Consider the following 15,977-nt stretch of genomic DNA (forward strand, 5'->3'; position numbering starts at 1 on the left):
TTTCCCCTCGAAGGGGCAGATTCCAAGGGGGCAAACAACCCATGAAAGCCCTTGGTAGGGCCAGGTGCCAGGAACCCCTGGCCAAGTATCCAGGGATCTCCCTGGCTTCTGGGTATCACCAGCCTGGAGGGTGCCTCTCCAGGGGCTCCTTGGCCCCATGAAGCAGCCTGCTCTCACAGAGACGGTGCTCAGAAGGCAGCCGATAGCCCCTTTCAATGCCCAGCCTTCCCCTCCCTGGTCATCCCTGCCTCCAAAATGGCAGCCCCTGACAAGGTCACCATGACCTCTACAAGGCTCCGTTTAACGGCTAGTTGTCCGTCCTCACTGCAAACGACCCACCAGCGGCATCCGATATGGGAACGTACTGGCATCCCATCCTTGCTGTAACAACCACCATGAACTTAAGAGCTCAAAGTGCTCTTAATAAAGTAATAAATAATAATTTAGCATTTATTACTTTATGCTTCTTGAGGCCAGAAGTGTGACGTGAGCCTCAAGGGGCTAAAATCAAAGCGTGAGCAGGGCTACATATTTTTTCTGGAGGCTCGAAGGGAAAGTCCATCTCTTGGCCTTCTCTGGCTTCTGGAGGCCACCCACGCGCCTTAGCTCAGGGCCCCCTCCCACATCTTCAAGGCCAGCCGCAGCAGGGTCTCCTCACACTGCATCGCCATGACCTCCTTCCAACGCCACATCTCCTCCCCCCCCCCTTCCGCCCCCTCTTCCATGTTTTAGGACCCTTGTGATGACATCAGCACCAGCCAGATAATCCAACGACCTCTCTCTCTTTTGAGGTCAGCTGATTAGTAACCATCAGCAACGTAAACTCCCTTTTGCAAGGTAACCTAACACATTCACTGGTTCCGGGATCGATGTGGAGGTCTTTGGGGGGCAATGCTCTGCCTACACCGAGCCCCTCTCTCCCTTTAGTGCTCTCCTCCCCTGACTTCTGGGTCGCAGTCTTGGTTGCCTTCCTGTCACACCAGCCACACCTTCTCATCTCCTTTGCTGGATCCCTCCTTCTTCCTGCCTCACCACCGGCTCCGACCTCGCTCCAGGGCGCTGCCTTAAGGCCTCCCTCTTCCCAATCCACGCTTCCCCCCAAGGTGAGCTCAGCCATTTCTCAGCTGACCACTGCCCGGCGTCACCAGTTCGGATCCCTCCCCCAAGTCCAGACTTGCCCATCTAACACTCCACTGTATGCCCACCTCAGAGGCAAACTGAACTCGGCAAGACCAGAACCGAATTCCTAAGGTAGCCAATGGTATCTCTATTCTTCCACGTGCTCAGGCCGAAATCCTTGGCCTCATCCTTGACTCCTCTGTCTGTCTCTCTCTCTCTCTCTCTCTCTCTCTCTCAATCCACAGCCACTGGCTCCACCTTCGAAATACATCAGAAACCCCTGTTTCTAACCACCCTGGTCCAGCATCCCTCCACCTTGGCCTGGTCTCCCAGTCACCTCCACTCTTGCTCTCACTTCCGCTCTCGGTCCTCTATCCTCTCCCCTGCCCCCAGGACAGGGGGAGGCGGGGGTTCTTTAGAAAGATGAGCCACAGCGTGTCACTTTCCAGCTCAACACTCACCTGCCTTCCACCTTGCTTAGAATCACAGCTGGGGGGGCGCCTGGGTGGCGCAGTCAGTTAAGCGTCCGACTTCAGCCAGGTCACGATCTCGCGGTCCGTGAGTTCGAGCCCCGCGTCGGGCTCTGGGCTGATGGCTCAGAGCTTGGAGCCTGTTTCCAATTCTGTGTCTCCCTCTCTCTCTGCCCCTCCCCCGTTCATGCTCTGTCTCTCTCTGTCCCAAAAATAAATAAAAAATGTTGAAAAAAAAAAAAAATTTAAAAAAAAAAAAAAAAAAAAGAATCACAGCTGGGATCCTGAGCATAAGCCACAGGACCTTTCCTGATCTGCCACTCCTCACCCTTCTGGCCTCATCACCTCCGTACCTCCCCCCCCCCCTCGCTCTGTCGACCCCCCTGCCTCCTTGTTGGTCCTGGGCCACACCAGGTACACCCCACCTCTGGCCTCTGGCGTGGCACTCCAGAAGGCTCTTCTCCTGGACATGGCCTTGCCCTCCCTCATTCCACCCAGGGTTCCGCTCACCTGCCACCTCCTCAAAGCGCCCACCCTGACCACTCGACTAGACAGCACTCACTGCTGTCTTTCCCAGCCCACTCTGCCCACTGTATTTCTCTCTGCAGCCTAAACCACTGCCTGGCACCACTGTTGAGGCCTTGTCCTGCCCCAGGAATGCAGACTTCCTAAGAGGAGAGACTGCTTGTTCTCTTATATCCCAAACAGGGCCTGGCACCTAGAAACTTGTCCGTAAACACCAGAAGTGAACAGCTAACTCAGAAGCGTCTTGTCCACTCAACCCTTCAAGGCCTTCTCTCCTTCCAACGAACTTTCGACAGAACTTTCCGCCATGGTGGGAATGTTCTATAGTCCGTGCCTCTAGCACACATGGCCATTAAGCACTTGAAATGTTTACGTTTAAATAACCACACGTGGCTAGTGGCTCCCGTGCTGGACAGAGCATTACTTTGGCCATCTGGGAAATGGTTGTAACCGCCTCTCAGTTTATCCTTTGCAGGAAGGGACAGATAATAAGGTAACACTAAGCATTTATCTTCAGGTTTTCAAAGCACTTTCTTGTGGAGCCTAGCAACAAGTGTCCAAAAGAATGTTCTGGCATTGGTTTCTCAGAGCAAGTGCGGAGCAGGCCAGGTGGGGGGGCTCGGAACACGGGGACCAGGGTGAGAGCACGGCACGGGCCTGGGGGGATGGGTGGCTCCCCGGCCGGATTTTGTCCTCTGCAAAATGGGCCAGACACGTCCCACCTCACGGGACAGGAGTACATGAAAGGATCCTGTGAAATGTTGCCATGGGGACTTTTCAAAAGCTCAGTAAATCAACGGTGTTATTACTTTGTCTTCTCTAGTGAATATCTAATAATAGAAAATGAACAGAATCTCCTTGAAGGGCCCTAAAAATCTGTAGCACGTGTAGCAAGCACCTTGGGGCCTGCAGGCATTGAACCCAACAGGACCAGGGAAGCCAGACCCTGGGGGAGGATGGGGAGGACCCCAAGGCCTGAGGGGAGAGGCCACTGAAAAGGGCAGTTCTGGGAACAGAAGCCTAACTCTCCCAGGGATTGGTGGGAGGGGGGTGTGGGCTGGGGAGGAAAGTGGTCATAATATATCGCACACCACAGACAGATCCCCCATCCTGGACGTCAGCCATCTGGGGGAAATGAGTGGGAGAGAGCACAAATTAGGGGGTGGGGGAGACTCAGAAGAAACAGTCACCAAAGGCCAGAGGCTAAGTAGTGGGGACTGAAGCTAAGGGCTGGAGCGGGCTGCAGAAAGTCCAGGGGATTGGGTAAGGGGGGGCAGGACGCAGAACTGATGGACACTTTTGGAGGCAGGGGAAAGGGGAATCTAGGGAGACAGCCAGGGCTCTGTGCCTTCCCAGGTTGGTGGCCACAGTGGGAGGGGAAGGTGGGAAGTGGGTAAATTCAGCAACCAAGACGGTCAATGAAACTCCAGCCAGGAATCCCAACTGGGCTTCTAACAGCCGCTGCACTCCAGGCGTGCTCCCCTCTGCGGACGCTGCACCCAAGCGAACTCGCCTACCTCGGCACCCACCCGCGGGGTGGTCGCTGCAAAGGCTTACAGACCAGGAATCGGGAGGCACAGGAAGTGAAGCGACTTCGCCCAGGTCACAGGGCTTTTAGGCTTCGGAGCGAGATTCGACCCAGGCGGCCGGCAAAGCCCAAGCCCGCAGACACCGCGCGCGCTGCTCCTTTCCTGGGACTTCGCGGGTCTGAGCGCGATACACTAGAAACACCCGAAGCGTCCTACTCGGAGCTTGCCCTCCCTCAGATAGTCTCCCCAACTCGAAGGGGCCTCCCCGCCGCCGGTGTAGACGAAGCCCGGCCCGGCCTGAGTCCGACCGGAGACGGGGGAAGCGCCCTCCTTACCTGCGCAGTCCGCTCGGGCCCCGCCCCGGGAGCTGCGGGGAGACCCGGGGGACGCTGCCGTCCGAGCGGGCGCCCGAGGGGACCCGGGCCCGCGGGGAGCCGGCCTCGGCCTCCGGGCCCAGCGGGCAGCGCCAGGGCTGCGGCCAGGAGGCCCCCGGCCAGCACCCACGTGGCGCTCCCCGCGACGCCCGCCGCGCCCATCGCGCCTCCGGAACGGCGACCCCAAGGTGGCGGGCGCGGCTGAGTCGCCGGAGCTTCCGGACCCCAGGCCCGCCCCGCCGCCGAGCATGCTCAGTTCGAGCCGCCGCGGAAAGTTTTCTGGAACACGCTCGGGCATCTGGGACTGGGCGGGCTGGGAGGAGGCTGGGTGGGGGACGGGCGTGGGGCGGAGGGCGGGAGCGAGCCTGGGGCCACACTTGGGTTTGCTCGCGCCACGCCTGGGAACTCCTCTCTACCCAAATCAGATCCGGATCGGGTCACTCGTCTTCTCCCAAAGATTTCAGAGGCTCCAAGTGCCCCTCCACTGATGCCTCCCGGTTCTCAGCTCAGACCCATCTCCTCCGGGGAGCCTTCCGTGACACATGCACACACCGGGCTGCCCCCAGAGCCTGCTCCAGACCCACCAGCCCCTTATCAGAGAACGGAGAAGCATCTAGAGAGGCAGATAGCCCTGTGTCCTGGAGAGCCCTGAGGGGACAGGACAAGATAAAGAGGGGCTGGGAGGGAGACTCGGGGATCAGGAATCAGAGGGAAAGGCCACTCTCACTTTCTATTGGATTTAGTTTGGCCCCATTGGGCTCGTATTTCCTGAACCCTTACTGTGGATTAGCCCTTGGACCTGCCTAGGTATCTACCAATTTCCAGGGCAGACAGTTAGTCACCCCAGCCACTGTGGGGAACCGGAGAGAGGGGATTTGGTGCCTGGAGCCAGGAGGCAGCAGGTGAGCAAACTCCTTGAACTGTCCAAGGGGGTATGGTTGTAGAGAAGGAAGGGGCCACAGATACCGGGAGAGAGCCAGGTAGAGTAGTCTCTCTGCTTCCTCTTGCTTTCCCTGAGTCCTCAGTGACCTGCTCCTTGGGGAGAAGTTTCCTATCCTGCAGTCTGTCGAGCAGCCTCAGGCCAGTAAGACTGGCACCTGTCCGTTCCTTCTCCCCCAACCCCTCCAAGGACAGGCCCTCCCTGACTCGACACAGACAAGGCAGTGGGGTTTGAGAGTCTGAAAATGTATTAGCCAGGCTCCCCACAAGAGGTACCACTGCCCTGGGGGGGCAGGGGGTATCTGGCAGGATGCCAGGAGTGAGCCAAGGCCGAAGGCTAGATGCCAGCATATTGCTGAAGCATCCGTTCTATTTGACATGAGTAATTTACAGGGTGGTTTTAAGAGCCAAACAACTTTACAATAAAGTAAAACGCAAAGAACACTGCATTTAAAAAATAAGTTCTTAATGTCCGAAGAAACAGCCAGCATAAAAAGCAAGAACTTCAGGTTGTTGCCCCATACAGGTTCCCAGAAGCCTTGGAGATGCTTCTAAGGAAACATTTAAGTAGTGGAGAGTGCGAGCTCTGAAGCCAGCCAGACACGGATGTTAATGTATCTGTCTCATTTCCTAGTTGTGAGACCTGGGATGAGCAACTCTTCCTCTCTGGGTGTCCATTTATTATATAAAAAGTAAATCTGGGTAATAGTTCCCACCTTGCCCACCTGGAAGGTTCATGAGGTAATGCGTCCCCAAGACAAGAGCTCCTCAGTAAATGTTTGCTCAAGCAAAGAGCAGATGGTGAATTCCTCGAGTTGTTTATCTCCCCGCACAGCCGTGAGATCCCCGGTGTCTGGACCTCGTCTGGTCCCTTGCGGGCCTGGGGCTGGTTCCATCAGCAGGTTCTCTGTGAAGACTGAGCAAATGAATGACCACGCAGTGTCTCGTTCCTAGTGCGGGCTGGGTGTAACAATCTTGTCTCTACACATTATCATAGAGGAAACTATTGACTATCCATAGAAGGGGATTAAAACAGGAGCCTTCAGACTAACAAGTTCAGAGGCAGTGGCGGACTGTGTGGTCCACAGACGGCCGACCGGTCCGGGTGAGGAGCGGGACTGGAGTCGGACTCTCAACTAGGTCACTTAGCCGCCGTGACCCCTGAGCTTCCGCGTCTGGAGAGTAGGCGGAGAATAAGTACCCATCCCGGAGGGCTGTTGAGAAAGTTACTGACATCAACAGGCTAAATGCTTAGCCCATCTTACACGCTCGAGAAACTTAACCGAGCAACACCCTCCTCCGTGGCTGGGGGACCCCCCTCCCCACCTCCTTCGTTCCCGGGAAGCCAAGAGGCCCCGGGGACTCCCCTGGCCGAGCCGCGCGCCTCGCTCCAGGCATGCTCAGTGCGAGGGCAGGCCGGGCGGGGGGCGGCTCCAACTTTTGGGCGGACCACCCAGGCTCCTCCCTCCGGCCGGGCCGCGCCGGGAAGGGGGACCGGAGCCGGAGGCTGGAGAGCGCGCAGGCCGGAGGAGTCGGTGGAGCGCGCCGCGCCCCTGCCCGCCCGGTCCCCGAGTTCGCTTGTCGCCGAGCTGGCGGGGACGGTGCCCCGGGCGGCGGGCCGAGGCGGCGCGCGGCGGCGGGGGCGATGCGGCCCGCCCGCCGCCTGAGCGCCCCCGATGGCCCGCGGCGCGGCGGCCTGCGGGAGCGACGCGCGGCTGCCGCTGGGCCGGGACGCGGTGCGGCCGGCGCCCGCGCTGCTGGCCCCCGCCGTGCTGCTGGGCGCCGCGCTCGGCCTCGGCCTCGGCCTCTGGCTCGGCTGCCGCGCAGCCCGCCCGCGCCCACGGCACCAGGTGGGTAGGTTGGCGGGACGCGCGGGTGTGGGACGCGCGCGCGCGCGCGGGCCTCCTGCGCCCTGTGCGCACTCGAGCGAGATCGCGGGCAACGCGCGCACCTGGTCCTGCCCCGGCTTCCCCTCTGCCCTGGGAAGGGGGCTGGAGATCCATTCCAGAGTGGGGGAGGGGAGGGCGGCGGTGGAGTGACAGGAGGGCACCGCCCTGGGGCCCCCAGAAGTGGCTGCTCCGTCCGACTCCGCCGTGCGTTCACAGACGGCCGCTAAAGCGCTCTGGGCGTCAGTCTCCACATCTGTGGCACCACGGGTTTGGATTCGCAGCTGGCCGAGGGGCCCGGCTGAGCGCGGTGGATGGGGTGGGGTGGGGGGGGCTGCGATCCCTACCCATCCTTTCTGCTTCCTGTTGGGTGGGTGACCCAACTAGCCTCTGTAGACCCGGCTGCCACCCTGGTATGCATTCATGCATTCATTCATTCACTCATTCATCCCTACGATCAAAGTTTGATGAGCGCCTTCTGGCAGCCACCGTCCTGAGGGGCTGAGACGCCACATTCCCGTGCAGGGTAGACCCCGCCCTTGCTGCTGGAGGTTCACAGCCTCCAGAAAAAGGCTGCAAGTAAACGTTTGATTGTAACACAGCCTGCTGAGCTCCGTGATGGGAAACCATACTGCTACCACCTGCTAACTGCTGACTGTGTGCCGGGCCCTGAGCCGGATCGTCTACCTGAATTATCTCATTGAGTCCCCAAAAGAGCTTTGTGAGTTTGTTCTGTCAGTGACCCCACTGTGCGTTTGAGGACACTGAGGCACAGAGAGGTGAAGTGACTTGCCAAAGTGACAGATGCGCGTCTAAGCCCAGAGTCACTGTACTCTCCATGAGAGGCAGTGGTCACAGGCTAGATGCACGAAGGGGATCGATGGGGGCTTCGCGTGACCTTTGTTGCGGGATCGGGTGTCGTGCGGAGAGGTCTGGCATGCAGCAAGGCGTTCATTCGATCAGGAGTGATGTGATCACTGTCTTGGGTCCTTGCAGCTTTGACCTCTTTGAAGGATAAAGTCTGGTAGGATCTGAGTTGAGGTGTGTGGTCTTGTTGCCTGAGTTCCTGGCCCATTGGAGAAGGAGACAAGCCCAGCAGGTGGAAATGCGGGCTCTTTCATATTGACCCTGGACTTCGGGGGAGCGTTTTTGCTGGAAAGGAGTGATAAAGGCTGAAAGTAAAATGTGTTGAATGCTTATGGGCAAGGTTGAGGTTGTCACATCCCGCTGGTGATTAAGGGACACCCAGAGACCTCGGCTTCTTGTGTGAAGAGAGAGGTTACACGTACAGAGCCTTTGCTGGGTGACCTGTTCCGAGCCAAGCGCTTGTGGGATTTGGGTTCTATGTTCTCGCTCCAGACCTCTGAGTGGGGGAACTGTCATTATCCTCACATGCCAGGTTAGGAAATCGAAGCTCCACAACGTTGTTCTCGGTCCAGGGCCACATGGTGAATAAACGGGGGGGCTGGATTTCAACCCCAGTCTGTCTGAACACCTAAATCAGAGCCGAAAGCTCTGAAGGCCATCTGCTACTTGGTGTGGTAACGGTCAGTCTCTGTCTTGGTCTGTCCTGGCTGCAGTAACAAAATACCATACGCTGCGTAGCTTACAAACCACAGAAACTTATTTCTGACAGTTCTGGAGGCTGGAAGTCCCAGATCAGGGGCCAGCACGGCTGGGTTCTTGGTGAGCACCTCTTCCAGGTTGCAGACTGCTGACTTCTCACTGTCCTCAGAGAGTACAAGGGTCGGGGACTCCCCGGGACTCTTTTGTAAAAGCACTCCTCCCTTTCGGGAAGACTGGACCCTCCGGAACTAATCACCTCCCAAAGGTCCCACCTCCAAATGCCATCATCACCTTGTGAGTTGGGGTTTCAGCCTGTGAGTGGGGGGTGGGGTGCAAACCTTCACACCATAGCGGTGGCCCGGTGGCCTGTGTCACAGCTGAGACTCACGGGGTTTGGGTTTGTGCAGCTGGCCGCTAAGGCCTGCATTAGTCCGGTTGAAGGTCTAATGGTGGCTCAGACTAGGGCAGTAGCCTTAGAGGGGGCTCTGGCTCCAGGGTAGGGCTGACGGGGTTTTCTGATGATTTGGATGGGACCTTAGGAACAGCCTTCTTTATTTTTTTTAAGTTTATTTATTTATTTTTGAGAGAGAGAGGGAGAGAATATGTGTGCATGGAGGGGGGGAGGTTTGGCAGAGAGAGAGGGAGAGAGAGAATCCCAAGCGTGCTCTGCTCTGCCATTGCAGAGTCTGACACGGGGCTCGAACTCACGAACTGGGAGATCGTGACCTGAACTGAAATCAAGAGTCAGATGCTTGGGTCGCCTGGGTGGCGCAGTCGGTTGAGCGTCCGACTTCAGCCAGGTCACGATCTCGCGGTCCGTGAGTTCGAGCCCCGCGTCGGGCTCTGGGCTGATGGCTCGGAGCCTGGAGCCTGTTTCCGATTCTGTGTCTCCCTCTCTCTCTGCCCCTCCCCCGTTCATGCTCTGTCTCTCTCTGTCCCAAAAATAAATTTAAAAATGTTGAAAAAAAAAATTAAAAAAAAAAGAGTCAGATGCTTAACCAATTGAGCCACCCAGGCGCCCCAGCAACAGCGTTCTACGTCGACTCCTTTTTCCTCTTCTCTTCCCTACGTCTCTTTTTCTAAAATGCCCACGCAGCAATCTGACTGTCTGGGTTAAAAACCTCCAGTGACTGCTGGTCACCTACAGAAGATTATGTCCGATTTCCCAGCGTAAGGAAATGGAGTACACGGTGATCACCTTCCCCGGGACATCCAGCCTCAACACAAGGTGCCCAGGCACCCACAGCATCCTGTTCTCCAGCCACCCAGAATCTCCTTGCTCCCGACGCTTCTCCACTTCTGCACAGCCATTCTCTCTGCCTGCAGTGACCTTTCTCGGCTTTCCCTACTCTCTGACCTTTCCCGCTGATCCCACAGGAGGCAGAGAAAAGACCCCCTCAGGCTAGATGAGGTACTTCTTCCCTCCTGCCTGCTGGGTTCCCTGTTCTCCTCTGGTCCAGTTCACCCAGCTCATAATTTTACCTTGCACCGCTTTCTTTCTGTTGTTTTCCTTTTCCTTTGTGTGTTCGTTGTATCTATTTCATCATCAAAACTTTTTATTTGCGTTGGCATTCTACCTGCTCATCAAGTGTTCACTTACCGCGTCTCAGAAAGCAATGCGTCCAACTCTTTCAGCTGGTTTTAGGGTAATTTTCTTCCCCTTTCTAAAGAACTTGCTTCCCTGGCTCCTTCTTGCATTTTTGGCTTCAGGCATAGCGTTGACTTCACACTGCGGACCCCTGGATCCCCCGGGAGGGTTCAGCTCTCTTTTCTTCTGTTTCATATGTACACCCACCCCAGCCGCCGCCACCACCCTCCCTGTGTGGTTATTGGGTAATTTTGTTTCAATCAGTGTTCAGTGTTCCCTTTGTCAGGATTCTGGAAGCACTTTTTCACCGTGAGTCAAGGATCAGCTGCAATTGTGATTACTTTCCTTTTTCTCACTGCCTTTTGTTTTTGCTGAAATTAATAGTTACCCAGGTTTTTTTCCATTTGCTTCGATTCTCGTGCTCATTCATATAACACCGAACACCCCGCCTTTTATACACATTTCTTGTCGAGACACTTGAGGGCGTTAAGCATTTGATAGGTTTTATCTTCTTGCAAACACCGGGAAACTTCTCGCCTGCTCCCTGCTCCCGTCTCAACCGGGTTGGCTCTCTGGACCACTGTGACTCATTTGCACCAAACCAGCAACAGCATTTCCTGGGAGCTTGTTAGAAATGCCAGTTCCTGGGCCCCATCCCAGACTCACTGATGAGAATCTCTGGAGGTGGGTAATCTCCACTTACATTTAAGGAGCCCTCCCAGGGACCGTTTTGTTTTTCAACATCAAGCAGCGGATACTCTAGGCTTTTGCTGTCACCAGTGGGACCTCTCCGGCCGTCACCCTGGAACGTCTTCACCTCCCTGGAGTTACATCCTCTTCCAGGGATCTCCTGCACTGTCTTCCTGGGCTAATCTCCTCACGTGGGTAGAGCATGAACTCCTGGATCTTCCTGCGAGAGAGATAGAGGGAGGTGCTTTTGAGAACTTCTGTGTCTGGAAGTATCTGTGTCCTTCTGTCTTTACACTTAGCTTGGTGAGAGCAGTTAGGTTGTGGACGCCAGACTGGGAATAACCCCCCCTCCCCCGCCAATCCGGGAATCTTGAAGGCATTTTTTCCCCATTGCCTTCCAACTGCCATTGTTGATGTGGAGACATGGGATTTTGTTCTGATCACTGATAACTTTGTTTTGTTCCCCTGGAGAATCTGGAAGGAAGTATCTTTGCTCCCAGCTTAGAAGAGGTACCAGGATGGATGTTGTTGACAATCAATAGATTCCCCTCCCTCCTACTGTGTATTCAGGAGGCCTTATGATGTGGAAACTCACTCTCTTTGATGATTCTTTTCCTTTTTTTTTTTAAATATATATATATATATATATATATATATATATATATATATATATATACATACACACACACACATACTTTATTGGCTTTCAGGAACTCGGCTCCTGGTTTGGTTGAATTGGACCTCCCATTGCCTTCCTTCTCTTCTGTTTTCCATCTCTGTCTTTTTACCGTTTTCTGGAAGGCTCTTCTCCACTTTATACTTGTATGGAGCTTTCCACATTTTTAATTTTCAAGAGTTCTTTTTTGTCCTCAGAATGCTCCGTGTTTTTACTGCCCTGTTCTTGTTTGGTGCAAGTAACATCTTCTCTTGGCTCCCTGAGGATATTATAGTTGCTTGATTCATTTGAAGTTTTCTTCTTGCCCACACAGCATCTATGTTTGGTTCACTTTTTCTTTTGGTTTGTTTGGGGTTTCTCTTTCATATTAGAGTTTGTCCTCGAGTGGCTGGCGATCCTTGGCTTCCTGGTTATTTTTCACTGGGGAGCAAAATAATGATGCCCCCGTGTGGAGTGGGTGAGGTTTATCTCCTGCAGTCACTACCATAGGATGATCTGATTAGGTGCTTGCCTGTGGAACCCTTGTATTGGTCAGCCGTAACTGCCAAACAAACAATCCCTGAGTCCTTGGCTTCATCATCTACACCTCTCTACCACACCCCACGCTGGTGCAGCCACAGGGCTTCTTTGGACACGCTCCTGCCACAGGGCCTTTGCACTTGTGGTGTCCTCTCCTGGAAAGCTTTTCCTGAGCTATCTGAATAGCTGGCTCTCTCACTAAAAGCTTTTTCTCAAATGCCACCTTGGCCAAGAGGCCTTCCCCTCCTATTGCTCTCCATCCTCCTGTCCTACGTCATTTTTTTCTGTACCACTTACCACCCCTACTCTCTACGTATTTATTTATGTCGCTCTGTCACTGGAATGTAAGCTCCATGAAGGCAGGGGCTTTGTTTACTTCCTTCATTACTCCATTCCCAGTGACTAGAATAAGCCTGAGGCTTAGTGATGCTTCGTAGCAGTTGCCGACTAATTCAATGACCAACGGGCGATATTTCTTCAAGGCAAAGATTATATCCATGAGCAGCCCCAAGAGGGGCTTGATACGTGTCTCTGGCGTGATGGGATTTTAAATACGGTTGATAATCATGACCTATGAGATCACTGCAAAGCCAGAATTAGCAAAGACTCCATCATTGCTCCCAGGGGAGACACAGGGCTGGGTTCCTGGAAGACTCTGGCCACAGCATCTTCATTAACCAGCCAATACGTAACTTTGTCTTATGTGTGTTTCTATTTAGCACATATTGTTGATGCATTAACATTGAACTCACGGCCAACAGCACTATCACTCATGCCTGAACGAAGCTTATCCAAGTGCATTTTCTCCGTGAGGCACACGCCAGCTTTCTTGCCCGTGGGAACAACGGACCACACTCCAGCACTACACTTAGGGGTTATTTTAAACAACTACATTAGCAACAGAAAGCACGGATGTGTGAGAGGAGAATGGCATTAAGAACAAAAGGGGCCACCTGTTTGCAGTAGGAGACCCTGACAATGTAGTCAGGCAGCTCAAATTCTCTCCACCCTGCACCTGCCCAGGAGTGACCCCCAAAAGCACCACAAGTGTTGATTTGGGGGGGGGGGTTACAAATAATGTCAGCAAGTAAGCAAATTTACAAATACAGAACCTTTCCCATAATGAGGATCAGCCGTGGTTCCCAATACAAACCATTCTATAATGTACCGTTACCTGAAATATTTTCTTAAACGCATCCAGTGGCATTATGGGGGTTAGCAGGAAAATTAATATTGATGGGCTGTTTCCCGCAGTAGGCTGTTACCCCAAGGAGCTCACAGGCTGCCAGGGGCCACCAACCCAGAAGAACAATGGAGTAACTTTTGATCCAGTGGGGATGGGACAGTCGTGAAGGCTGTGTGGCTGACCCGACCCCGGGCGGGGGCAGGAGGCAGGAGGCAGGGCGCTACGCACAGAGGGGCCAGGCAGAGGCATGGAGATGTGCACACATTGGGTGAGGAGGTGACGGCTCGAGTTATGGGGGCACCAGGCTGACCGGCTTCCCTGTGTTCTCCCCACCCCCACCTTTGGATTTTAGAAAGACGATGCTCAGAGTCTGCTCAAGAATTTGGAGTCTAACGTACAGGACCCCTCGGAAACCGGCTCCCCATCCAGGAGGAGGAAGAGACATGCACAGACATCGAAGGAGGAGGCTGTGGACGTAAGCCACGTGTTTGGGTTTGTTTGCCGAGTCGCACGTTGGGTGTTGTGTGCCCCGCCTGGCAGCACAGATGTCATCCAGATGAGCCCCTGACAGATTTCCCAACAGGCTTCGTTCCTGCAGTATAATTTACATACAGCAAAGTGCACAAATTTTAAGTTTTCCACTTATAGCCAATACCCCGATCTGGAACATTCTGTTGCCCCAGAAACCTCCCCCATGCTCCTTTCTGGTTTACCTTCCCCCCGTCTACCACCTTCCCTGCTCCTTCCAGAAGTGGCAGGTGTGTGATTCCCATCACCACTGTGGTCTCACTGTTCTAGAATCCTGTGCTTTCTTGTGCTGACAGTGACTCAACACACTGCTCTCGAGGTTTTTACCGTATGGCTGCACTTATCAGTAATCCATCCCTTTTAATTTTTATTGAAAATTTTTTTTAATGTTTACTTCTTCCTGAGGCAGGGGAGGGGCAGAGGGAGAGGGAGACCCAGAACCCAAAGCAGGCTCCAGGCTCTGAGCTGTCAGCACAGAGCCCCACGCGGGGCTCGAACCCACGAACTGTGAGATTCTTGACCTGAGCCGAAGTTGGAGGCTTAACCGACTGAGCCCCCCAGGCTCCCCCAATCTATCCTTTTAATTGCTCAGTCCACTGTGGGGATATATCACCATGCGAGTTGTTTCCAGGGTTTGGCTCTTCTGAATGAGGCCTCTGTGAGTGTTTGTACGTAAGTTTGTTTCCATTTCGTTTTCTTTCTTTTACGTGAATGTTAAGTAAATGTCCAGGAACTCGGGCTCTGGACCTCTTGATAGACATGTTGAAGGTGGATTCTCCCCGTTCCTTCCTCACTGGCCCCGACACTGCCCAGCCTGGGCTCGCCGTGGGGCATCATTTCATGCATGAGCTCTGTGGATAAGGAGGGCGTTTCTTCCAAAGGTGTGCTATTTCTAGACGCTTGCCGGTCCCCAGAAAATACTATGGATCCTGGCCATTTACCCTCAATTGCCCAAAGGTAAATATAGACATTTGCACAGGTAGATAGGGAGAGAGAAAGAGAGGGAGAGGGAGGGATGGAGAACGTCCTGAGAAAAGGGGAAGACTGAACTGAGATTTTTTTTTTAGCACCTACTGAATGTCAGGCATTTTCACATATGTCACTTTTGAATGATGGTGAGCACTCGTGTGGATTACCCCCAAGCACCTCTCTGAGCAGCCCCACGAGGCAGATCTATCTTCCCGAGGATTCTGGACACAGGCTTCCCTTACGCGGCCCGATGGATGGATTAGCTGCCCTCGCGGGGCTGCAGCGGGAGCGGGCCCCTGGCACACAGGTGCTGTGTGTCCGGCTCATGCTCCCTGCCTCTCTGTCCCAGGCGCTTGGTGTCCCCATGTGGCTGCACTTGCGTGTGTTGGTGCAGCTGTCTGTGTGTCCCTCTCTCTCGTGTCTCTCTGTCCGCATCTCCGTGTGTCTGTGTGTCTTTCCCTCACCCTCTGGCCCTCTGGCCCTATCATCCGTGTTATCAAAACCATGCTCCCAACAGTGGGAACATACGTGTGCACGAGAACGTGTGCACTGTGTTCATGACAAGGAACGAAATCCTAGTACCTGCTTCACACGAATGGAGCCTGAAGATATGCTGACTGAAAGAAGCCAGTCACAAAAGACCAGCTATCAGAGGATTCCATTCATATAAAATGTTCGGAACAGGTACATTTACAGGGACAGAAAGGAGGTTGGTGGTTGCTTGGGGAGGAGGGTGTGGGAGGGAGAGAGGTGACAGCGAAAGGGTTTCTTTTGGAGACAGTAAAAGTGTTCCCCAAGTGAATGTGGTCATGGCTGCGCATAGCTGTGAATATGCTAGAAATTGTTAAATTGCACGCGTTCTGTGGTTGAATTGCCTGGATACAACCCTGCTCACGCAGAGGGCAGCTTTGGAGATGATGAAAGCACGACAGGCTTGGGGATCCAGGACCCCAGAAGCCGGCCCCAGTCCCGTCACCTGTTTGCTGTGTGGCATCGGACAAGAAACCTAACCTGTCTGATCACCTGCTAACTCTGCAAATATTCCGACTGCAGGACTGCAGCGATCACTCAGCGTTTGCAGGGGAGCCCAGTCCTTTTACCTCCCCGGAAGCCACACTCATTGTTTTTCCCAGTAACGCTTTACCTGTTAACTGTTTAGCTATGCCAGCCGATGTCCATTATCTAGCTAATAATTGCCAAGAGTTAAGTTAAAGATCTGCCTGTTCCAGTGACCGGCTTTGCCAAAATGCCCTGCCTTCTGCAGGCTGAGCTTGTCAAGGAATGCAGCCAGGACTGATTCTGACCGGGCGAGCTGAGCTCTAACGCCGATGTCCTGAAATGCACAGAAAACCCAAGGCATTTGTGGTCCAGGCCACTCCTGGCATGAACCTCATTTCGATAAATAGCTCACGT

General features: G+C 54.3%; 2 protein-coding genes across 10 annotated transcripts in view; one reads left to right on the forward strand and one right to left on the reverse strand.

Annotated features, from left to right (window-relative positions):
* The window catches only part of EVC2 (EvC ciliary complex subunit 2), a 136,240-nt gene extending 131,965 nt beyond the window's left edge, over positions 1-4,275 (reverse strand). For 4 of the 5 annotated variants that reach the window (XM_058723118.1, XM_058723119.1, XM_058723121.1 and 1 more), the window contains exon 1: positions 3,979-4,274. In XM_058723118.1, the coding sequence (XP_058579101.1) occupies positions 3,979-4,179 (201 nt within the window). In that variant the 5' untranslated portion in view covers positions 4,180-4,274. Of the gene's footprint in view, positions 1-3,978 lie in introns of all 5 variants that reach the window. The other variant, XM_058723120.1, reaches the window with a different exon arrangement.
* Positions 4,276-6,419: 2,144 nt separating this feature from the next.
* Positions 6,420-15,977, forward strand: part of EVC (EvC ciliary complex subunit 1) — a 75,967-nt gene continuing 66,409 nt past the window's right edge. For 2 of the 5 annotated variants that reach the window (XM_058723123.1, XM_058723124.1), the window contains exons 1-2: positions 6,421-6,806; positions 13,420-13,542. In XM_058723123.1, coding sequence (XP_058579106.1) covers positions 6,633-6,806; positions 13,420-13,542 — 297 coding nt within the window. In that variant the 5' untranslated portion in view covers positions 6,421-6,632. Of the gene's footprint in view, positions 6,807-9,529; positions 9,820-13,419; positions 13,543-15,977 lie in introns of those variants that run through there. The other 3 variants (XM_058723125.1, XM_058723127.1, XM_058723126.1) reach the window with 3 other exon arrangements.

This window comes from Neofelis nebulosa, chromosome 3 (assembly GCF_028018385.1).
Source record: "Neofelis nebulosa isolate mNeoNeb1 chromosome 3, mNeoNeb1.pri, whole genome shotgun sequence".
In the NCBI taxonomy this organism is placed as follows: Eukaryota; Metazoa; Chordata; class Mammalia; order Carnivora; family Felidae; genus Neofelis; species Neofelis nebulosa.